The following is a 25,539-nucleotide window of genomic DNA, read 5'->3' on the forward strand; positions in this document are numbered from 1 at the left end:
TTTTGATGCAAAAGCAATCAGTAATGTTGAGTAACACTTGAGAACTTAATACATTTTGAACTTAATAACTTCAATGCAGACTTTTCTACCTCTGAAGTCAACATATGAATCTGTCGAGATCACGAAATCCACTCACTCCTAAAATGATTATAAAAGACAAATAATCATTTTGTACGCACCAGCAGTTTTCACTGATTTTATTCAATTTCCACTCCTTTTAATCACTTGTTTACTGTTTCACCATAATAGAAAATGGATAATCATCTGGAGAATTCTGGTAATCTCCTTTTGAAAGAAAAGAAAAACACTTACCTAAGATTGTATTGATTTTGAGGCTTAACCTTAAATTCATTCAGGCTTCTTTCTTTTTCAGGCAGACATCACATTGATGGTTATGACTCACATAAATGTAACTTTTGCCAGTCCTGCAATCCAGCTTCTATCCCCATCCCCTTCTATCTATATGTGAAAAGGCATGTCAGGAAACACACTTGTCAACTGCTTGTAGAGTATCTTGCATATTCTACCATTAGATTGCCAGTGTTTATGGTCTTCATTACTTTTCAGCGTGACTTATTTTTTTAGTTGTCAAGACATGATGAGATTTGTAAGCCACAAAGTGGGACTCAAAGTGTTTATTTTTCTTTTAATAATATTATTTATTACATTATGTTGTAATGTATGCTTTATGTGCTTATTCAATATCCTAAAAAATGTATGTAGTTGATATTGTTATTTACTCTGGAAGAAACAAGATATCAAATTGAAGGCTCCTTAATTAAGATAGCTCTGGCATCAGCTCTTATCACAGACAGGTTTATTGGTCTGAATTTGCGATGTGTTATTACAATAAACACTTGAGCCACAGGTATCTCATCAATTTATAAATTCAGAAGAGGCAGCCAACTGATCCATTGTCTGAGCACAACAGAAGAACATATTTGCCAAATTAGTCCAATGCAAAGCAATACGATACATTAAATAAAAACTTAATGTAAACATGAACAGAGCAAATATGGATCATAAACTTAAGTGTCTTCTACACATTTTCAACTGTGACTGCTTTGAAACGTGTTCCCACGTTTTCATAGTTGCCATGTTTTCACAGTCCTTTATTTGTTTGCCCACTTGAACATGAATTCAAACATCTGCCTTTGTTTCAACAGGTTAAATAAGGTTATTGACCAAGAAAAACAAAACTATGATGACCTTTTAATTCCATAGCTCTCCGTGGTGTTGACATGCCTTGTGTGCTGCTTTGCAAATGCTAATGTATTGTACCAGGCTGTAGGCTTTGCTGAAGAAGTGCCTTGCACCAGCAAACCCAAAGAACCGTGCATAATAGCAACAGCTGTTCATGCATTTTAATCCAAAGCAGTGGCCTTTCATTGAATGGCTCCATCTTTCTTCATTTCCGCAATTACGGACTTGCCAGAGAGTTTGGCCTGAAGATCCACGAGCGTGAAGCAGCAGCCATGCTTGCTTTCTCTCCTCACCAGCCTTAAAGCTCGCTATTCAGATTACTCAATAATTACATGCATTTGTCTAGTCCTGTCTACCGTTTTTGCTTCTTAGAGCACTGTATGCGTCGAACAAACTGCTTCTGTTCCAACTTTCACCTCTAGCTAGGTTGTTCTTAGAAAAACCATCCTTTACCATCAAGCATCAGGCTCTCCTGGGTGACTCAAAGATGAACTTTGTGCAGGGAAGTAATTTATGATGAAATTGGCCAGGATCCGCTGTGGGGGTTGTGTTTTCAAGCCGTGTTTTCTCAACATTAGTGTGTCCCTTATTAGCCTAACTTCTCAACGAGGGCAAGTTCTTCAGGAGGCGACATTTAATTATGCCTGGATGAAAATGTGTGTGTGTTCTATTGATTCCAAATCCCTCATCTGAGGAGAGCCGGCCATATCTTATTAAGGAGCATAAAGATGTGCCTGACTGATGCAGCTTTCTAGCATTATTAAAATGCTATAAACACACAGAAAACATGAAAGACTCCAAGACATGGAATCGATGGAAGCTGTAGGTCTCCATTAATGTTAACTAAAAGCATGATGTGTCTAGTCAATAATTCTGGGTCTGACTCTTGATCTAGTCTTAGGGAAACCCTTACTGGTCAGCAGTGGGATTATACTTTGAAATAAGGAAAAGCAAATTTAATTTAATCTTTTCTGGCAGCTGATTTGTTCTTTACCCACTGAGCTAGGTGCTAAGCTTATTGATAGGAAATGCTTCCTGGTGGTGGTGAGTTACATGTTGACTACCTTTGTACCAGAGATGTACAGCTCTGGTAAACCCCCACTATGAGAGCTCTTTGATGTCTGAATCCCTTACAGGGAGGAATTAACTGCATGTCATGTTGTTCTTGTTAATAATGTTTCAGGTTGTTCAGAAATACTTTGATTCCCCCCCCCAGGAACCCAAAAGACCCAATGAAAATGTGTGTAATTTTACAAACAATTCAACGTATATACGGTTATGACATGAAAGACATGAATAAGAAAATGGCAATTTTTTATTTACATGGTGGTGTCAAGCCATAAATCCAGAAGTGAATACAGGTACTCTGCAAGCAAAAATAAAACACACCAGAACATAATTAAAGCTTTATAGACACGCACATATGTCTATAAAGCACAGACACATACATATGTACACTACAACACACACTCCTGCGTACACACACATACACTTCACTTCAGATTGGTTTTGCTGCAGGAGAAATATCTGAGAGTCTCTCATACCATACTGTCTACTGACACTCTCATTCACTCCCTCCCTTTCCTCTGGCAGTAATAGTAAAGCTGGGGTGCCAAAGGTAATCTAACCTAGGAGACGAGGCGATAATAGCCACATTGACAGAGTGCTTGTTTGTAATAAGAGACTGGATGAGGAGTCAAAGGTGAAAAATGAGTGTGATATTGAAGGAAGGAGAGGAAACTGTAAGAGGAGGTTTGTGTTTATCCGTGATTATTAGGGCACCTCACACCCAGAAATGAAAGAAGGTTTTCAGACACAGTGTAATAGAAGACACAAATGGTGGATTTCCATCAGGCAGGATATCATTGGGTAAGCAGGTGTGATCACAGTCTGCGATAAGAGGACGGTGATGATAATGTTTCCATATGACAGGAAGAGTATCCTCAAAGACGCTGCATACAGGTAGCACTTTGATGATATGCAGGCACCCTTTTTCTGGTCACCTGCATGTCCACAAATAGTGAGCCAATCAGTTCACTGTAACAACAATGCAGCTTAGCTTAAGGCAGTCAGTGTGGGTCTTTACAGTTTCCCTCTGCTGTGAGGAAGTGTAAATCATTATGGCTAAAGTGTGCAAATGACCAAAGTGACCTGGAAGCCACACTGGGAAGCTTGTCAGACTTCATTTGGATAATCCTTTGTTGATACTCCATGTCTTATCAACTGACTACAATTTGTCACTAAAATGTCTACAGAGTTTAAAGTGAAACTCATAATTGTGTCTGTAGATAGTCAATTTCTGGGCTCATTTTTTCGGGTTGGATTTAGGATTCAAAATGGGGTCAAGTTTATAAGTTACACTAGGAAAAAAAAAACATTTTACTTGCTTTTATTCAATAGCTACAGTCCAAGAGAATCAGACTATCCAAATAAAGTGTTGCCAAGTCGCCTGGAATTGCTGTAAAGAAGAAGAAGAGGTGCCGGTGTCATGTACAGAATGCAGACGGTGTAGTTCAGGTTGTCTTGGACAGAGTGACTCCGCTATCCCAGACAGGGAATGCTGCAACAACAAGGCAGAGCAGTTAAAACAACATCTTTAAATGTGAGTGCAGGGGCCGTGACAATTGTCCCAGAGAGTTCAGCACGGCTGGGGTTCGGCACCGAGTCGTCCGCAGCTGTCGGGACTCCAGGTTTCCAACAACAGTGTCACATGAGCTGTGGTAACCTAACCTGGCATTCCTTTACGGCCTTGGGAACAGCAGCGTGAGGCGTATGTGTTTCTTAATATGTCCAACTTTAGCCCCACGCCCCACAAATCAAACTCTACTTTTCCGGGTTCAAGTATATATTAGAATGAATACAGTAATCTTACACATACACAACAGAAGTACTACTATACAACTTTGGTTTTGACTTTTTTGTTTTCTTATATGGTAAAATATTTACGTTTATTGACTAAATCCTGCTACAGTGTGCTGTCTTTGTAACACAATAGTCTTAGTATGATCGACAGCAAGGTTAATAGGGTACCATGGTAACATCAACACAACTATCTAACTATACTGAAAACTAACAGAAGTGTATCTGTATTATAATGCATAGAAATAAATTCTGACTAATTAAAGCTGACATACACATTTCACAGTTAAATAAGAGTATTAGCAGGAGTTGGGAAAGTGCTGTGAATGCTACCAGAAGCTCTATTTTTAACCAAGTACAATAATACTAGCCATATTAATCTAATATATCAATTGTATAATATAGTAGAAAGTTATAAATGGGAATAAGAGTGAGTCATGACATGACATTAAAGCCATGACATTGTTACATCTCTCCACGAGGCTCTGTTCAGTGAACATAGCAAAATTGTTTTTTGTACTTTGCCAGTGTTGAAATGTCATCTAATTAAATTTACATTAATTGAGAGTAGATTTAAGGTAATTGAATAATTCAGTATTTTTCTCTTCATCAATTTTAAAGCACACATATTCCTCTTTTAGTAGGGACTTGCTTGTCTCCCATAAAGTTAAACACATTCACTGCTGGGAAGTGTGCAGTACAGTCTTGTTCACTGTTGGCCACCACTGCTCCACTTAGCAACTGAACATCAAGTGTGGTGCTTCAGGGCACATCAGAAGAGCTTTCTTTCTGTTAGTCTGTGTATTTAAACTGATCACATGTCCGATTGTCTAAACTGAAGCTGCTCTGTTATTGATGTGACCTACAGTATGTCATAATAATTACACCTGATACTGTAGTCGACCAAGTGTCTTTATGCCATTTTAGAGAAAATACCTCCAGTCTTTGCTGACATATTTGTCAGTTAGGGCTGAAACGTAGCAATAATAACAACACGGTTTCTACTGCGTCGTAGTGGAACCTGTGATTGTTGTGTCATTTATTCTGGTTCCTGCTTGCATAGCGGTCTCAGGGGAGTTGTGAGTCATGTAAGCCTTGGGTATTTTATGTCACTTTGGAGAGTAACATCTGTGACTATCTGCCTGGTATTCTATTAGTCCAAATCCCCTGTTTACCCGGGTATTATAGGTAGAATGGAGATTATTATCCCTTTCCCTTTCCTGGGAACTTGGTTACAGTAGAGAGCGAGCTCTGGCTCCTGTTGCATCCAAAATTGCCGTGATTAGGACACATAATCCAGTATCACAAGGGAATAACCACAATGGCTTGAACATATTCCACCTGACATTTGGTTCAGCCAGATCTCTGATTGGCACTTGATTAGCAACTAATCCATGTCATTATCTCCTTCAGTGAAATTAGCTGAGTAGAAAATGGTGTCGTAAATCACAGAGGTGGAATTGTGGAGGGGCTTTGATCAGTGTACAGCTCTGAAAGTGCTGTGAGGAGAGAGGAACTATGTTGTTGCCATGGATACTACAAAAAAATAGGTGAGAGGGAGTATATGGCTTAATAGTTTGAGGAATATGTTTGCAGCTCTCAATGTGAGAGAGTATTGATAAAAGGTTTTGCATCTCCTGACCTGCCAACAAGTGTCGGTGTTGGAGATGCATCAGTGGACCAGGAGGTAATGCCCAAATAGGCAAGAAGGTGAAGTTTAGGCCTCCCTTGATATGAATGACTATCTATTCCCCTCTGTTAGATTATTGACTGATATTCAGACTTCTCCATATCCTGCCAGGTAGAATCCAGCTCAGCACCCCCCCCACCCCCACCCCCAACCCCCCTCGCTCCCTCCTGCCCACCCCATGCAGCCTCCTCTGGCTCCAGTCCTGAACCTAACCCTCAGAGGAGCAGAAAATAATTAGGAGAGAAAATTGCAGCTGACACTATTTCTGAAAAGCAGGGTATTGTAATGAGAGCAGAGCAGGTATTCATTGTGTCTGAGGGAGCGATTGAAAGCCCTTGGTTTTTCAGGCTGCCTGAGAGAAGCCCAGGGAGAGTAAGCAGAGCTTTGCTGAGTCCCTTAATGCATGTGGGAACGGAGCCTTGAGAGGACGAGGCAGAGGTGTCTTCAACAATGGCAGGAGCCAAGGTTACAGCTGAGTAACTAATTCAAACCGCTCCAGACTGACACACACACACACACACACACACCCTCACACGCACGCATACTCGTCTTCTTTGTCTCTCTCAATATGTCTCTCCCTCTGTCTCTTGCTCTCTCTCCTTGTTCCCATTATGAGTTCAGAGGGATGCCGTCCAGCCACCGCTCAAAGTTATCTTCATTAGCTGCGTGGACTTGCTGAAGTGGCTGCTCGGGGAAGCGTTCTCTGAGCAAGGCACTCAGAGAAGATGAATAAATGTTTTGTCGCACATTGGCTCAGCCTAAAGCGGTGGCAGGCTGCAAGGAGAGATAGATGAGGTATTAACTGTTGTATTTTTCAACAGTGGCTAAGGAAGCCCAGTAGTGTCGTGGACAGAAGCAGATGCTGCAGTCTGAATATTAAGCCAGTTAAATGAAATGTCCTCTGTAAAGTAGTCTTAACAGGAGTTGAATTATAGCACTGGGCACCACTGATTGTGCATCAAATAGCCGAGCACATGTTCATCTTCGGGCTTCTACTTGACATGTGACTCAGGCTGAAAGCTGGGAGATGAGAGAGAGGGAGGTCGCTTTGATCGCCTTTTTCTGCTGTGATGCAGGTGCATCACCAGGATGGGTACACTGTGATTTTTTTTTTTTTTTGCACTTGAATCTGATTATGTGTCTAAGTAGAACGGAACAGGGATGCAGGCTTAAGGGCTTTCAGAAACTACTCCAACACATGAGGCTATGAATGATAACAAAACTTAGATTTCACAACTTAAATTGACTTCCTCCAAGATAGACCGTATAACTACAAAAATGTCAGTTTAATAATGTTCACCTGATTGAATTAAATCAGCAGATAATCAGAATTAACTGTGAAACTTGTAATCAAAATGCACTAAAAACAGAATTGTTTATACGGAAGTCATGATGTTTCATTGTTAGCAACAGGAGAGTGAGCTGACATGTCCTCCTTTCTGAAATGAATGTAAATGCCATTCTTAGTTAATGAGAATCTGAGGCTGCCTTTGTAATGTTGCAGGCATTCATAACGTTGGAATCTGCAGGGAATAATGCTGAAATCCCACTTAAATGAGAAAATAAATTGATGGCCAAATTGCATGTGGGTCATATCTGCACTTGCGAAAAAACTCAGATCTTCCTTCAGCTGAATAAGTAATGTACACGGAAAAAATGTGCTCACAATCAAGTTTTGATTGCCTTACAACCCACTCTGCAATTGAATTTAAAATTACAAAGTACATTTTGAAACCTCTGTCTGTCGCAATGCTCCCCTACCTCTCTCTATCTCTCTTTTGCAAACACACACATACACACATATTACCCACAATGCATCCGTGGCACTCCACCCATTCCGTGAAGCGGTCTAAGTAAAGCAGGTAAATTAAATCTGTAGCGGTAGCATCCAAGATTCTGGCAATCAGCCAGATCAGTTCAGCATCTTCTCTATTTACGGGCACTGTGAACAAAAAATTTCGAGGCTTGTAGGGAGTCGCTGACACTAGATGCACAGTGACACACAGCAGTAGCATCAGAAAAAAAAGCAGTTTCACATTCACAGCGGCTTATGCAACCATGAACAGGAGGAGCAGTGGAATGGAAGTTGAAACTATTATCTGCAATCTCATTATTCAGCTACTGAGATGAAACACAGAGCCCCATATGCTTTTGCTCTCTGGTTTCCCAAGGTGCTCATAGGTAAGAGATCAGCCATGCTTGGTGGTGATGAGAGGAATTGTCTCGGGAAGGATGGACTCCTGCATGAACGCTGCAGACTGGAGGAGGGCATTGTTAAATTTGTCTAACCTGGCTGACTTTAGATGACCATGAAAAAAGTCTGAGTTTACTTTACAGCAGCTCCAGGGGAGAATTAAGTAGAATTACCTGCTCCCTCCCTGCCTGATTTCAGGTCGTAACAAAGCATTTTTTCAGAGTAAACAGCTCAATTATTTTACATTCTAACTAATAAATAAATATAGATATTAATATTCTTTTTAGTGCTCAGTGTACAGAGATGATCTTTTTCTGCTTAGCCAGCACATGTACTTATACATATTCTTATACATACCATGACTGCCAGCTTTGTTCAAAGATTGAATCCACTTGGCTCATTTAACAAGCAGATGAGTCAGCTAGATTAGCCAATAAAATGACTGAGCCTTGTTGAGTAATTTGCACCTGAAAATGGCCAAGTTTTCATCTGTATTGTTCATCTGATATACAGCCTTCAGTGTCTCATTTTCATAAGCATCTGTCTGGTTTTGCTCCAGTTTACTGGTCAGCGAGCCAGTGAATATAAGGTATAGAATATACTCACAGAAGAAAGCTGCTGCAAAATAGCGTGGGAAATGTTTAAAAACTAAAAAATACATGTTAGGGCTTCATTACAGTCCTTATGTGAACTTTATTTTCATGCCTTGGGATGCTTTTTTTATGTTCCATATCACATTTGGAAAAGGGGAAAACTGCATTTAGATTACATATTCAGACACAAAAAAATGAATTGTCTTTTAATGCATAAATTATATTATAACAGAGATTTATGCTGTATGTTATGCAATCATACAGTATATCAAACAAGGAAGCAAGAAAAGGAAGTATTAATGAGATGTTAGGCCATATTAGAACTTCATATGAAGGGTAATAAAACTTTAATAACACTGAAACCACGGGGGTGTGTGATCAATTCACTTTAATAGGCAAACACTTAATATGGAGCCTGTCTGTAGGAATGGAGACATTCTGAAACACTGACTTCCCTGTCACTGCTGTGATATAGATGTGATGTCAGGTGAACACATTTATGTGCTTAAATCTCGCCGTGCTGTAACTGAACACAATGTAAAAAGACAGTGTTTTGTGTTCTGCAACTTTATGTGTACATAAATGAGAAGCATCCTTATGGACCCTGAGCTTTCAATACAGCCTGCGCATTTGGTCGTTCATGTTTACTAGGTGTTAAGAAGCCAATTATGATGCAAATAAGTGTGTGTGGTGATCATGGACAATCTTGTTTGCACAGTGGATATTATAAAAATGCCAAGCCTGTAGCCAAGCACTACATCTGCTCCGTGTTGTGTTAAGTAGCTTTCATTGTCACCAGAGCGATCCCTCCTCATATCCACATCACTGTCAGACTCATGTTACTTTTTCGAAAAGCCATCAGGATTCGTCTCTGTCTACTGCCTGTCCCCAAGTCCATTAAAGATGATTGATAGAGCTAGAAAATCTTCCGCCCAGCTGTTGTCGTTGACTCATCCCTGAGAAATTGAAAGGAGCTCAGAAAAGGACCATCCCTCATCAAAAGACCTTTTGTCTGTATTGACGATGTGAAGCGAAGTACATTTTTGAAGATAGTGTATAACTAATCGTCAGCCCTTTTCACAGTTTTTTTTCCTGGTACTGTACGTGAATAATTATTACATTTCAGATGAAGATGGTGATTAGAGTCACATTTTGTCTTTTATCATGAATATAAATTCCGATTATATTTTTATCAGTTCCTCAGTTCTCTTTTTTTTTTGTTTCATCAGTGTTTTAAGCATACGGAAACATTAGTTATCCTACAGAATATCTTAACTCCAACCGTTTTAGCTTTGACGGACAAAGCCAGTCTGAGAGACTCGTTCTCTCCGTTGGCCGAATCTTTACAAAGAGACACCAAAGAAAAGACACGTCTGTTTGTCCAACTGCTTCTGTTCCTCCTCCTGGCTCTGTTATCCTCTAATGGCTTGTGAGGATTTTTACAGGACAACTTGAGGAGGATTTTATGATGTTTCAGTGTGATTGATAACATGCTCTTGGAGGGATGTCAGGCTTTCAGAGATGGATAATGTGGATTTCTATCTCTCTGCCTTCTTGTATAAGACGTGCCATCAATCAAGTGTATCGCAGCCTTAACCCGGTAAAATTAAAACCTTAGGGGGGCGGGGGGTGGGGGTGTCTGTGTAGAACCAGGACACACACACACATCAACAGCGAGCACGACAGAATCGGAACACAGATCCACATCATAACAGGCTCACCGCAGAGAACAGGACAGTTATAAGATTCCCACCACGGGGCAGAAAATACAGTTAATGATCTGACTGTATATGGCTGTTGACAGTGGAGAGGGATTACAGGAAGAACAGTCTCATTTTCACTGTGTATGGAGGCGTTATTAGATCCTAGCCCGGGCTAATTTCATTCCTAAGCTCGTCAGTATTTACCAGCAACAGGCACAGCGCACCATGGCAGACCCCGCTCTCCCTACAGAGATTAGATACAGAGCAAGGGAGATAATTTGAAAACACAGAGATTCAGTAACCAGAATCAAACTCATGAACATAATTGTCACTTTGCCTTCTTGTTCTTGGTCCTGTTTCTGTAAACAATTGTTTGCTTTGACACGATAAAGCACACAAACCGCTAATTAGCCCCGCTGGTTCCGAGATATGTCGAACGCTTGCTCTTGTATGTTTCTCCTCAGGTAGGCCTCACCTCTCTTTGTTTGTCTGTTTGCGTTTCAGTTGACGGCTGCATACACAAAGCGGCGGGGTCCTGTCTGTATGATGAGTGCCACTCACTAAATGGCTGCGAAACCGGCAAAGCCAAGATCACCTGCGGCTATGATCTCCCTGCAAGATGTGAGTATCAGTAATTAATATGCTTTTTGTTTGTTGTGTAATGTGTGCACCGGTGCCCTGCAGGGATATTCTCTAATCAAAACTGCTGCCATCGAGGGCTACATCACCTGACAGTTAGGGAACATTAGGATTCAGTGGGACACATCCGAGCAGTGAAACATTGTACAATCCAGCATGTATCTATTGTTTTTATAAAAAGAGCCGAATTTATTGAAACCTAAGGCTCCTGATCCAGCTGGCCGACAGCGCTGGCACAGATGATTTTGCGATTCATGTGTGCACATGCTTCATATTTTGAATTGAACTCATAGTGTGGTGGTGGAATAACACTAAAAGTTTCATCATTCTTTTTCGGTGACATTTGGATAAGCATGACTGTATTGCAAATGAAAGCGTATACATGCACACACATAAACTGTATACACACTAGCATACCTGTGCATAATGACTGGGGTCATTAGTGTCCAATCCAAAAACAGAGTGGGATGCTTTTAATGTCCACAATAAAAACATTTCAATCATAATTTATTAGTTTTGAAAACTCATTTGTAATAAGTGGGGAGTTGTTATTCGGAGGATAATTAATATGATTGGTGCTTGTTGTATGGCTGGATGGGAGTGTCATCTGCACACAAACAAAGACATTAAGGGAGCTATTAGTTGCTTAATTTGATTGATTTTTCATCCCTGATTTATTCTGTTAACGGATCACATAACTCTTACTGTCACGCAATAAATGATCAGAAGAGGGACTGCGCCGTTTTCTTGTTTTTATCTCTACCACGGATGTAATGTTTTGTAATCAAGTCTAAGAAAGTTTGATATGTGTGTCTCCCCGCTCCGCATTGAGCAACTTTCTGATACAAATTTCTGAGCTAATTTCTTTTGTTAATTGTTAATAATGCGTACGAGCTTATTTCCTTGCAAAGGGGAAAAACATGATGGGATGGAAGAAATGTCACTCGGTGTAATTCGGTCGAGACAAACGTCCCAGCAGTCCTGACCTAACCCTGAAGGATTTCCATGAGACAGCCAAGAGAAGTCATTGAGGCCCAGGTGAAATTAGGTTGTGTTAATACAGTATGTCGTAAAGATGTCAAACAAATGGAGCAGATAAACTGTGAGTCAGTCTTGTGGGCAGCCAGTTCAAGCGTCTGCAGCGCCAAAACAGGGTGCACCATGACAATTTAATAAGCTGCAATGTCACCTGGGAGCAATCACACTGCCACTGGGTAATGTTATTGTAATTATCTCTGGGCAAAACACTTTCTCTGCGCTGATAACTCGTTATAGATTGTGTAGTTCTTTACCGGGAACAGTCAGTTCTTTTTCGAACGTGATGTTATTTCATTTTCGAGCTATCTTTACTCCCAGCCGGTATCATCTTCTTATCTCCCAACCCTGATCACTGTCATCATCAGTGTCGTCTCTCTTGTCTGCTCTTGGAAATTGACAGGCGCTTGACTTTTCCTTTGTGAGTGCTCAGCTCTGGCAAGAGATCTCACTCGTTCCCAAAGTCTATCCACTGTTTGGATTTTGTTCTTTTTCCATTAATTTCCGTCTCTGACTTATTTGTTCCACCTACACACACATTATAAAGCCGCATTGACTGCAAACAACAATCTATTCGGTTTATGAAATCTCAAATAATAGTCTGTCCACCCCCTCACCGCTGAGTAAAGCAAACAAACAAGACAACACAGATATTTCACATTCTTTAATTTCTCTAAATTCTGGGATGTATCATGTAGGCGTAGCAAGAAAGGGTAAAGACTTGCAGTGAAATGTCAGTGTATATTAGATAAATTAAGTTAAGTTAATTTTATGTTAATGGCCCTCTGCTGTGGCTAAAGCTAAATGCATAAAATGATTAAAATTGACATAAAATGAATATTAACAATTAAAATCTAATTATTAACCTCAGCAAATAGCCTTGTGTCATTATTTAGAGTAGATGGATCATCACAGTAATTGTCAGAGGTGCCTATTGAAACTTCCCAAAAGTAGCATTATATTTATAATAAGCAATTAAAAAGCTACACAGCGGCTTTTCTACATAAACAGGAACTAAACATGTTTTGAGAGAAATGAGAGCTAGAATGAGAGCTGTTTGTTTTCACATCTCATTGTCTTGTCTGTCGGAAGAGTTAGACAACTGAAATATTATTATGGTCATAGTGGGTGTTTGGAAAATAATGCAGTATTGTTAATGCACTCACAGATTGATTTCTCTAGGCTGCCAGGCATCAAATGCAAGGAGTAAATAAAGTGTTTGGATTCAATTGGTGAGACAAACACCACAGGAGAACAGACTGATTTTGTACAAGAAATGTTGGCACTACTTTTTCATCCTGTAAGAGCAAGAACACACCCTTTTCCATTTGTTCTGATGTTCACATTATTAGTAAAACTCTTGAACCTTTATACATACATTTTTACATCACTGTCAACATAATATATTGGGTTTTTTTTTTTACATGTATCTACAAAATTTAATGAACGCATGTCTGCAGGGCTCCATGTATGCAAGACTCAGATTTTCATTGCATGCAAAATTTCTTCCGCTGACGCAGATCTGCAGATGGTGGCTCATCTAGTCTTCCAAGAGCGAGAAGAACACAGACAGATGGACCATTTACCGTTTACATATTGGCAAAGCCCGATATTTCCAACGTGGGCATTCTCTTTCCAGTTTTGCCTGAACATTAGGCTGCTTCTCACAATTTTCTATAAACACATAAATCTCTCAGAGGATTGCACTCTTCTTTGGGGACCCCCTCTCTAGAATCCATTCCACTGCATATAATTGGAAATAAGTAAGTCTAAACCCTGAATAATGCAGAGCAAACTGTATGTAATCACTTTGCTTTTAATTAAGTTTTCAGGGATTTAGGCTTGGCTTCACACTGTACCTCCAGCAGTCATCTCATGACTTTGCCAACAATGCATGGGAATACCATCCGTCATAACATAAACTCAGCCATTTCCCTTGATCTTACAGCGTTTTTGGAGTCTTAAGTGTTATTTGAAGATACTGTATCACCCACGGTGTGTTGTATTTTATTCAACAAAGGATTACGTTGGTCAATTTTCTTATTTTTGTAAGAAATGCAAGAAATTACAATTCAAACACGATACTCAAAACAACTGGTAAAGCAATGAAATACTTCCTTGTGTCCTGGAAAACTACTTAGTGCCCACAGGGAGAAGAGCAGTCGATCTGAAATCAGAGTTGTCCTTGTTTGGAGATTTGATGTGCTGAGGCAATGGAAAATGACCGGGTTAACCCGCCCCATCGCAGCCTTTTTTTTTTCTTTCTCAAGACAAGAAAATTGCTCTCCATTACATCCCACTAAGCAGTTTAGGTTGTGAATCCCAGTGGCAAATGAGCCTTTCCTTTAAGAAGGCCAAGCACATGTGGGACTGATTACTATGGGGCTGGCCCAGGATTATTAATCAATGACAGTAATTATCCACCTACCATAGCGGAAAGACTCCAAAAAAACTGTCTGTTACATCAATCTGACAAGGAAATTGTCTATTTGCCCTCGTGTTAGACAAGTTACTCATCTGTTCATAGATTAATGATCAAATGAAAATATGATGTCAAGTGTAACAAGCCAAGTCACATATTTATTATTACACTATTGGAGGATATGATGCAACATTGTCCATGATTGTTTCATTATAGACATTCCAGTGTAAGTATGCACTATGCCTGTAAAGTGACTAAATGATGGGCTTAGATGGTTTACCCACCACACTCCAAATAGCAGATAAGGCTGTAGACTGGGCCACATAGATAAGGATACTGTAGATATAAATATGTCAAGGCTGAACTGCAATAGAAACCTTTTGGATTGTATGCAGTTTGGTAATTCAGAAGGTCTAGTGTTGTTGCAGCCTGACTTAGTCATGGGTATTAAAGTAGATTTTCCATCCAAGAGTTTACAGTATTTCCTCCAAATGTCTGAGACTTTCTGAAGTACTCGTGCTTGTTTCTTTACCACCTGTAGTTGTTTTGTGCCACTTCAACTGCTGAAATCCTTATAATGATGTTCATTATACAGTGTGTGTATACAGTGATTTTTGTCCTTTGTAGATGCAGACATCATTAAGTCACTTGTGGACATTTGCTATAAGCTAGTTTTGAGAAGCACGTCAGTAGTGCTGCATCTGTAAAGAAGATTTCCAATGGTTCAAAAAAAGGTGTCTGTATAAATCTCACATGACTGGATGCAATGAAGCAGTGGTTTGAGTGGCTCGCTGCTAGAACTGTCTAACGTGGTGCGTTTGCTGGCTCAGGTCCTCTGTCTGACAGAGCCAAAAAACTGTGGTGTTTTTATTTGTGGCATTATTTCAAGTTTGTGCTTTTGTTGGTTGTGGGACATAACTGCATCCAACAGTTTTCTGAAATGACAGGAAAAGTAGAATCAAAAGAACCCTTTGGAGGGATTTTTCACACTATCATTATGAGTATCAACATAGATTTGGTGGATAATATACTTGAAACTTTGGATGATACTAAACTCTAAAGCTCTGATCTTTTACTATTTGTCTTAATGTTACCTTTCAATGAAAAAGCACCATTAAATAGCTCATTGTTTATGACAAATGGCTGCATCTTAAACAGAAGCCAATTTGAATTTATCAAAACTAAACAGTACCTTAATAATTTAATGTTTCTCTTTTCTTAGAAATAAAATATAAGTGACTGAATAATAATGACCTGTATTTGTATTGTTTATTGTACATAGTAAAGCGTCCTCTTTGCTGTTTGTGACAATGTGTGGTTATAATTTAAATGTGTGACATATCTGAGGATGATCTGCAGCGACTGAACTCTATAATAAAGTTGTCTGAATCATATTGTTATTATGCTGGTCCACAGGTCTGCGCTAATAAGGTTTAGCAAAGACCTTGCAGGTTAATCTGCACTTGCACATTTCAGCCCTAGCTGTCACTGTAGACCTAGAAGGTATTTAGAGTTCAAACTAGAGGTCTGCTTGAGAAAGTTAATGTCCCAAAGGAACTTTTAGATAGACGTTGAGTGTTTTGTTTCTCCGGTTTCATCTGAAATCTTTTACCCAGTTTTGTTTTCCTCCCTAGGGCTACTTTAGATTGACAGTTCAAAACGTTTGTGCTGTTTATTGTTTTGCTTTTCTCCCCCATCCCATTATTTTAGCTGTAAGTTTATGCTTTCAATAATTAATCATATTTGGATACAAAAAAGGAGGGCCAACATTTTATTTTATCATGCTGCTGTCAAAACGGTAGCCTCTCTAATCTTTGTTAATTATATTTTATATATAATCGTTTCATGAGCTTTAACCATGATAAACCATCATATATACTTTTACATGTATGGAACAATTTCTACAACATGTTCTGTATGAATACTGTATTCATTCATTCTGTATCTCCAAATTGTGTCTAATCTCAATGAACAGAGCAAATAGTTTGGTCTGCTATTTTCCTAACTGGTACCTCCAGAGAAATAATGCTCATTGGGATTCAAATGGAACTGCTTTTCGCTCTGACTTATCAGTTGTAAGGTTATAGATTTCAGCCTTTGGAGTATTGCTTCCACCCAACCCACTCTGATAGTGTGGAGACACAACCTTATCCATGCAGCATCGAGAGGCTGGCAGACCTTTGATTACTCTCTAATCTAAAACTGGATGCTAACTGTTTTGAGCACACTCAGCCAGCTCTGTCTCTCCACTGACTGGGCACTCCTCCGCACTTCTCCAATGTGCACTCAAGCTTTTCTAGAACAACACACAGCTCTGCGATTTATTTATTTTTTGCTTGCTGCTGCCACACAAGCCTGCTGGCCTCCTGTATTCAGTGAATCCATATGTTGTCTATAGCTAGTATGTTATTACAATCAGGGCGTGTTCCCTTTAATAACATCTGACATCTCTGCCTAACCATGTGTACAAGACATTGTTTATTGTAGTTTGCAGCAGTGTGGTTACAGTGGGAGATTTCTAAACTCATTTTGTGTCATTGAATAGACAGATAAAGTTGTATTTTGCCATCCCATTGCTCAAGAATCTCTCCTGTTTTTGTTCATGGTTTACTCTCTAACTAACTTGCAGTGTAATAAAAATACAGTCACACTATCAAGATCTGTTAGGAACAATGGAAGGAGGAAATTTGTAAGAAGCCAAAGCTTAGAAACTACATTCAAATCAAAGACTATTACTACAGAGAACCATATATAAAATTAAAAGTACAGAGAAGGCAGAGGTGCTTAGTAAAGAACTGGTACTTTGCTGCTGGCGATTGAGGTAGGCAGATATACAGATACTCCTGAAGAGCAAAGTTTATGTGTTTTTTGTGATCTTGGTATTGTCGAGGATGCATTTCATTTTGTATTTCATTGCCCTTTGTAGAGTGACTTGAGGAATTATTTGTTTGAAAAGATCCAATTGAAGAATCCTGATTTGTTTTGGCTGTCTGATGCTGATATATTGAGTTGGCTTTTGAATGTGAGGATTTTTGTTTTGGCGATATTTATAGGAGATGCTTGGCAGCTAAGACACAGAACATTGTATCCATCATAACAAGACATGTCTGCCATGAAAACTGAATGCACTGAAATGTTCTCTTTTTCAATGTGTGGAACTGTACATTAAGATTCGTCATGTGGCCATCCTGGTCATTGTTTAGTGTCTTGTAAGCCCATATGGGCTGGGCACCAGAAAGGTGCAGGACACTTAAATAAATCAATAAATCAATCGGTCAAAACCAACCAAAAGTTTGGACACACTTTCCCTTTCAAAGGAATAGGAAGGTGTGTCCAAACTTTTGACTGGTACTGTATATATCATTGCTATAGACTATAGTCTATGTTTTATTGAGATATTTTACTTAAGCTGCTAAAACAGTGACATGTTTTATGACTACAGCATTGGCCCTACTAAGATAAAATGAAGACTATCTGTGTATTCAATCAAGGTCATGCTAATTCCCTCAAAGTGAATGATGTAGCATTATCATGTATCATGAGGCTTTATATAATTAGATTTTCCAGGTTCATTTTCATAATTTAATTAAGCAACTGGTTGTGTAATATTCTTTAGGATATGACTCTTCAGACATCATGACATCATAACTATTTAACCTAAACTCATGAACAAGCACAGGACAAGTACTTTTTTAATAATCCTAGTCCTGCTTGTATGAATTATCTCCACAAAGGAAGATAATATTGGCTTTATGATAAAGTGGAATAGCTCAATGAGAAGTGCCAATTTTATACACACAAAACAAAACAGCCATAGATCCAGAGGTGTTGTTGCAGCAAACTTTGTTTCAGCGTCAGATTTTCAAAACAGTATTTTTGGTTCCTGTGGAACTTAAAGGTAGTTTGACAAAACACCTTTGGGAGACGCACTCCAGTTCAATTCACCTCCTTCTTTATCTCCTGCTCTTCCAGTGCAAAATGGGAGTCTCAGGTGTTTACTGTAACTGCACCTGTGCTAATAATACTAATCATCAACATGTGATAAATTTTCCTCCATGATAGCGTGTGGAATCTTTCCCATGCCCTATTTAATCTGGAAGACCAGGCCGTCTGTTCCGTCTCTCTCCACTCAGCAAACACAGATAAATCACAGCAAAGTACCCACTATTAGTAAGTGACATATAGCTCATTCTGATTAAATTACCCCCTAGAACATTATCATTCTGCCGAGCTTGTTTATCAAAGCAGTCTCCGCCCCATCACATACAGCCAGGCTGACACTTTCAGTGGGCCATCGGACAGCCCATAATTTATTTATTTGTGTACAAGTGTTTACAAGGAAGGATTTAGTCTTGTTACGGAGCTGCTTTGACAAGGATGTTTCTCCGTATTTGCTTCAAGTTTGGACGTCATTGTGTTTGAAGTGTTCGTCATTGTGTTTCCAGCAGCATTCGCAATAGAAACAAATCAATAGTACAACTTCTGGCTTAAATAGTCTTAAAAGTAAGTGATTGAGATAAGGGAGTCAATCATTCTCTTGTTTATCAGTGTCGGGTGAAATACCTCTGACGTCATTATTTTAGTGAAGCGAGAAAAAAACTTGTTTTTAGACTGACCACTGTTTTTTTAAACTTTACCAAATAGTCCCATAATCCCAGGGGCTCACTGAATTTCCTCAGCCCACAAAAGAACTGTAATCCCTCAAAGCAAAAAAAAAAAAAGAAAATAACACATTTTATGAGATTATCATGCAACAGCAGCCTTGTTAACATTGTTAGTCTTGCTTTCCACAAATGAAAGAGCTAACACGGCAGACGGCTGAACAGACTGTACTTTATCTCTACGTAATGGATCAAATAGACACAGTGTGACTTTTACAAGGTGTTTTTTTTTTTTCTCATTTTGGATTCAAGGCTTGAGTGAAAGAAATCCTTTGTAATAGTAGATAAATTAGTGTGGCTTAACTCAACCATGGTGGCCATCGTAGCGCCAACCACACACACAGTGCTAAGTCAACATCTTCTCTACTGCTCACTGTTAGCACTCACATCATAAATGTCACTTCATTACTTCATTCACACTCCATTTCCAGACAGGCTCTACCTTCTACCTTTCTCAGACAGTTTTCATTGTTTTTGTCTGGTATTTCATCTGTCTTACTTTTATACGATTAAGCAGTAATAGTTTTAAATATAAAAGTTGTACTTTTTTGTTGTAATAGTTGCAGAAGTACTATTTTCAAAGGTAATCTTTAAAATCTATTATTTAAATTGCAAAATAAATCAGACGAAGAATTAAATCAAGGAAAGGCGAGCAAATTTCTCAAATAAACTTAGAAAAGTGATAAACCTTTGATGCATAAAAGATAATGGTCAGACCTTGCTGTGAGCATGAAATATTAGGCTGTTTGTGATTATACTCACCAGCATTTCAAGATGAATTAATGATTGAATAAATTGAGCGTGAAAAGGAAGATCGGATATCAAGGAGAGGCCAGATGTTTTTTTAGCATTATTTATGAGAGAAAAACTGCTTCTGCTTCTCCGGACTAATCAGCTCACTTTCTGGCTTCTCATTGGCTGTAATGGGTGCACTCTCAAGGAACAGAACAAACCTAATTTTCACTGCTCGTCTGTAAAGGCCCAAGCAGTCCTCTATGTCCCTCTCTTTTCAGATATTTGTGTTTCCTTTGTTGGCTGGCCTGTCAGTCTTCCAAGCCTCATGAGGACTGGAGTAATTTGGTAATTTTGCCTAAACGGTGATACTGTAATTATGTGGCATCAGCTGCCTAGCTGTCAGCGAGACGGCCAACGGTCATTCATCACCAGGAAACTAGAAGGGGGGGGGTTGTGTTTTGGGGTGGGGGGGGTGGGGCATTGTGACTGATCGGATAAACACTAGCAGAAAGAAAGAAAGTGTGGTGGTCTCACCCCCAAAAATGGCTGAAAATAGGAGGTGAGAGGCCTTTGGAGTAATGGGATGCAGGAGCAGCTACAGCCTGTGTGGCAGGCTGGTTGTTTGGCTGAGATAGGGGTGCAACAAGGCATGCCTGAGCCCCAGAATGACAGTGATACATCAGGAGGGGGCTTGTGGGTGGCAGATGAAGTGGGACCACTGGAAGGTCAGGTTTGAAGTGGAATGTGGCAGCAGCTCTAATGTAGTCCTGCCTTCCCATCACACACAGCTCCCATCTGTCCATGAGTAAGCCGGGCCTAATGAAGGCTGTCGGTATAAAGGGCTCAGTGGTGGCACATTTGCGCGCGCGCACACACACACACACACACACACACACACACACACACACACAGAACCATCTCTGTTGTGGCTGCCAAAGTCTTTTACATTTTTAAATTTTGATATGATGTTGAATCATTTTTTTTTTTTTTTGCATGACACAGCAACAGGACACCATTAGTGTGATGTAAGTAGCATCTTATTATAAGCCCTTGTGGGAGTATTGAAATCAACTTTACTACCTTATATCACACAACTAATGATGCAGTCATAGTCCAAATAGAGACAGAAAAAAATTGTCTTCCTGTATTTAAAGAGTTTGTTAGTCATTCAGGCACAAAATGTTGTAGAAACACCAGAACTACATGCACAGTTGAGAAACAGAGCAGAAGAAATAACATAGTTGTTCCCTACTTGGCTTGAGTGTCTGAGAAATGCAGAGGGAGTTTTTTTTTTTTTTTTTTTTTTTTTGTCTAGATAGCTTTTCTTGTTTTGAATTCTAACTTAAGTCTTGCTGCATTCAAAGTTTCACAGATTTAGTTTTGTAAAGAGAGTAAGAAAGGCTCTTTCCTCCTGCTGCCTATGCTTGCATCATTAGTCGTAGGATTTTGGGGTTACCAGGGGTACCGAAAAGAACCTTCCTATGAAATTCAGAGTTTTGACAAGTGCAATGCTCTAGGCATGTGGATCAATGACAGCACATTCAAACAGCTGTTGATGTGAAGACATTAAACACATGCAGCTGAGAACTTAACTAACAAAATAAAGCTTTGTAAATGTGGTTGTACTCAATAAAATAAGGTTTTCACGACCAAAACTCAGACGACCTCAAAGTTTTTGAACATCTGTTCTCCTGCTATTCATTTGTTTGAGATATTTTTGGTAATTTGCCAAAGTGAAGGAATGTAGAATATTTATTATCAATAGGACCAAATCCAAATTTACCAAAACATTTAATTAGTTCTTTTTGTATTTCATGTCACTAAATGAATCACTGTTGTGAATGTTGTTGTATTCTATGTCAACTAAGACAAACATGTTTTGTGAACTTTGACCTTAAAGTAGTATTTCAATTTTATTTGACATTTTTGTCACTAGTTATAGCCTCACAGGCAATTCTGAGCAATTTGATCTTAAATTGATCAATAGTGAAGTCTCACAAAAGGCTGCTGAGTAAGGAAACATATATTGGTGTGGGGAGAAAGAAGGATTGTTCTTGCTTAGGTTAGGAGAGTTTTTTGTGTTTGTTTATTTCTGTGGATCATTTACACTGACCCCCCCACCCACCCACCCCACTCCACTCCTCATTCCCCCCAATATCTTGCTGTCTTTATTCAAATTTAATTATATGCTCTATTTTAGAGATTGACTGTCTTGCTACAACAACAGCGTGGTGTTAAGCAGGGCTTCAGGCTTCCTGATGCTGTGACTAAGACCTATGCAGAACACTGCCACTCATTCCCCAGGGACAATAGTGCACAGTTTATGGGTAACACTAGCATGTCTTCTCTGTTGACAGTGTTGTTGTCTCGGGAAGAAAAGCAAAAGTTTTAATCTGATGGCTTTGTTTACCTCTCATCCAAGACTCAGGATAAAAACTAATTAAGAACAGGGAGTAACAGACTCCTGTAGTGCCATTTTCACAGCTAATTATGCATGAATACAGCCTGCCTAAATAGTTGCTCCCTAGTCTTTGATGTTCTTTTCACTAAATTGCTGTGGTTACTTCCGCTCATTACGCTTTTAAGATTGTAAACGTTGACAGGTTTTGTCTTTTTCTTTCCTTCTACTTCACATCCCAGAATCCCTCTACTGAAGAGACGAGGGGATGGAGACATTGGTAGCCAGTTAGTAGAGTAAAGCTGCTTCATTTTTAAATATAGTCATATGACCTGTGTGTATATCCCAGGTTGCCATTCGTGGTTTTAATGCTGTGGATTTAGACCTGTGCTGTGGTCCTTAAAAACCATTAACCTTCCCATAAAAGTGCATATGTCTCTCTATAAACCCTAATGGGGACCGGGACCTATACACAGGAGCCTAAGTGTGCTTTGGGGGACAGCACTTTTAAGAAATATGGAAATGAGACTATAAAAAGGCAAATAAAAATTCTTTTTGATAACTTTATGGTGTTGGGGGGTTTCCCAGATGTGCGTCTACCTTGGCTTAAGTGCCGTCTCAATCGATGTGTTTCCAGGAAATTGTAGTTTGTATACCTGTGTGTAGATTTAATGGCCCAGGGCTATTTTGTATTTCTAACCTTTAATTCATTTCTTCTGTTATTTTTACACCACCTTGAAATAAAACAAAGTTTTACATCCATATAATGATAAATAATAAATTAAATTTCGATATCCAGCAATTTTAACTGATCTTCAGAATGACTTTATGTCGGCTGTTTAATCACACTTAACAGTTAAGGGATAATGGTGAGAATAGTCCATTTTTGAAATTGCCTTTAGCAATTAAACATGTTGTGGTTTTTTTTATGTAATCACATATATCAAAGATTTATTTTGCAATGACTTTAAATTGACTATTGACTGCAGTAAACCAGGACATGTTTACTTATAAGATTTTATGACACATGTTGGCCCGAGGTGCTGGTGTGCTGTCATGCTGCCTCTGTTTCCCAGGTTGTTTTAAAGGCATTGCAAGGTGAGAAATGGTTCTCCGGCAAGCAGTTTTATGGTGATCACCTTGAGTCGTTGCTCCGGCCAGGAGACCAGTGAATGTAATGGATCTGCTGGGAGCCCTTAGTATGGATTTATGAAAGTGCAAGGCTGGAGGGAAGGATCAGTCACCTGCCACTGTTTTCCACAGACCAGGAGACACCAATGAATAACATCAGAGAGCCAATCCAAGGCAAAAAGCTTTTGACAAACAATGCACAGGGACTGTTTTTGGCAGTTGTTACTGATCCACAAAGTTTACTTATCCTACACTTCCAGGAACTTTTAAAAGTCTAAAACATAGGACGTTGAATTGCAGCATTGTCTGAGAATTGATATCCCTATAATAGTTTGCATTCTTTTTTCTGAATTATTGCACATACACATACATATCCGGCATGTCGTGCAGCACGTGGCTGTGCACTGTAGGGGACCGGGACGTGCCATTAAAGGTCCCCTCCATGTGTGTGGTGGTTAGGTTGGCAGGGCAAGCAGGGAGCGTCCGGATCAAGTTTCCCCCTCCTGCTGTCTAATTATTGACCCATCTGGTATTGTCTTTTCAATTGTTTCAATTATGATGGCACTGGTGTTGCTCAGCACCCTGGCGTCAAGGCATGCATAATTCATGCGCAACATCCTGGACTCCACTCAGAGCTGTGGGTTTGAGCTGAATGTCAATACCGCCTCATGCCCCCAGTGGAGCAGTGGGTTGTCTGTATTGACAGCAAGGAAGATAAGGGGAGCAAAAGCAAGTGCTGCCAAAGACTGTGGATAGTGATGCTATCATAGAGCGTATAGGTGAGAAGAATTTTCTGTGTGTATGTATGTCATTGGGAAGTAAGCTGTCTTCGCAGCTCGTGTTTGCAGTTGCCTGATATCTGACCTCATTATTGTCACCCCCAGACCTTAGAATCAATAATGTTCAATTACTCATGAACCACAGCCGCAGCACTGTTTACTAGGAAATCAGAGCTAACCAAGGGTTAACTCGCCCATCAGGGATTTGACTCCAGTGCCCAAAACCACCACTTCCATCACGGTACTGTTCGGAGGCTGCGAAAAGGTAAAAGGCAATCAAGAGGAAAAGGTTCAAGGAGTGTGACTGTTCATTAAGAGGTGTGAAGATGAAAGGAAGAAGGGGTCACAGTTTTGACACCCTGCTGTAATGGAGGTGCTTCTGGGAAAACGGTATATGACATCTGTAAAATGTGTCATTACTGGATGCCACTGGCAATTGTTTACCCACAGATTGGAGCTCAGCAGATGATCAAAAGAACTCCGTATTGTTCACAGAAGCCGGTTTATCCAACACTGTCTTCCGACAAGACATATTGTTATGACACATGAGACGTAGGAAAACTTCACATTTATGCAGTCTGCATGAGTGCTCAAGACTACCAACACCATCTGTATTGCTCTCAAATATTGTTTAAAAGCTTAGAATTTTAAGGTGTTTTTTCTTTTTTCCTCATCTTCCCCAGTTGAACCTGAGGTTTCTTTGCATATCCATTTTTCATTTCCTTCATCATGGTCATGAAAAAAAGGACTCATTGATTCAGATTCTTGTGGACCCATGTGACTCATTTAGTATTCATACAGTGACCTCTCACAACAACTCACCTTCAATTGCAGAGGTGCTCTCATTCACACTGGCCTACTGGCCTTCAGCTCTGTCTCTGGTCCCCCTGCAGTCACAGTGGATGTGCGCAGAATAAGCTGTCAGAGTCATAACAAGACAGAGATTTCACTCTGCTAAATGCATCTCTGAAGACCTCAGCCTGCAAGAGCTAAATGACGCCTCTGCCTTTAGGGGAAAGCTCCATACTGGTAATATTAACCCCCTGCACCTCATTCAAGGACATTTGTTTAAGTGAAAAATTCCATTTTCTAGTATGTGGGCATCATCAGACATTAGTATCGGTGATAATGGAAATAAGGGATGCAAATGAATGTATTTCACCCTACATTAAAAGGGTCCTGCTGTTTTGAAAGACAACAATTGTGAGATTTTAAAAAACAGCGAGTTCTTATTTTCTGTAACAGCAGATACCAGTTCACAGCAATTATATTATTAATAATGCTAATGCTTTGCATTAATGCAATGTATTCAATTAAAATGGATAATCTCATCAGTTGTTTTGCTGTTGGTCACGCTAGCTGCCAATCTCAGCTTGTGGGCCTTTGTGGCTGCTGTTCTACTGCCATGCCAGGGACCTTGTTACTCAGAGTGAAACCTCTCCAATAGCTTTAACACCCAAACTGTTGGCTTGGTGAGGTGGCACACAGCCTGAGAAG

The 25,539-nt window shown here is 39.6% G+C and overlaps 1 protein-coding gene across 5 annotated transcripts in view; it reads left to right on the forward strand.

The window, feature by feature from the left end:
* Positions 1-25,539, forward strand: part of macrod2 (mono-ADP ribosylhydrolase 2) — a 423,353-nt gene that overhangs the window by 164,259 nt on the left and 233,555 nt on the right. For all 5 annotated transcript variants that reach the window (XM_067609731.1, XM_067609733.1, XM_067609736.1 and 2 more), the window contains exon 5: positions 10,747-10,863. In XM_067609731.1, the coding sequence (XP_067465832.1) occupies positions 10,747-10,863 (117 nt within the window). The remainder of the gene's footprint in view (positions 1-10,746; positions 10,864-25,539) is intronic.

Source organism: Thunnus thynnus, chromosome 14 (assembly GCF_963924715.1).
Source record: "Thunnus thynnus chromosome 14, fThuThy2.1, whole genome shotgun sequence".
Classification (NCBI taxonomy): Eukaryota; Metazoa; Chordata; class Actinopteri; order Scombriformes; family Scombridae; genus Thunnus; species Thunnus thynnus.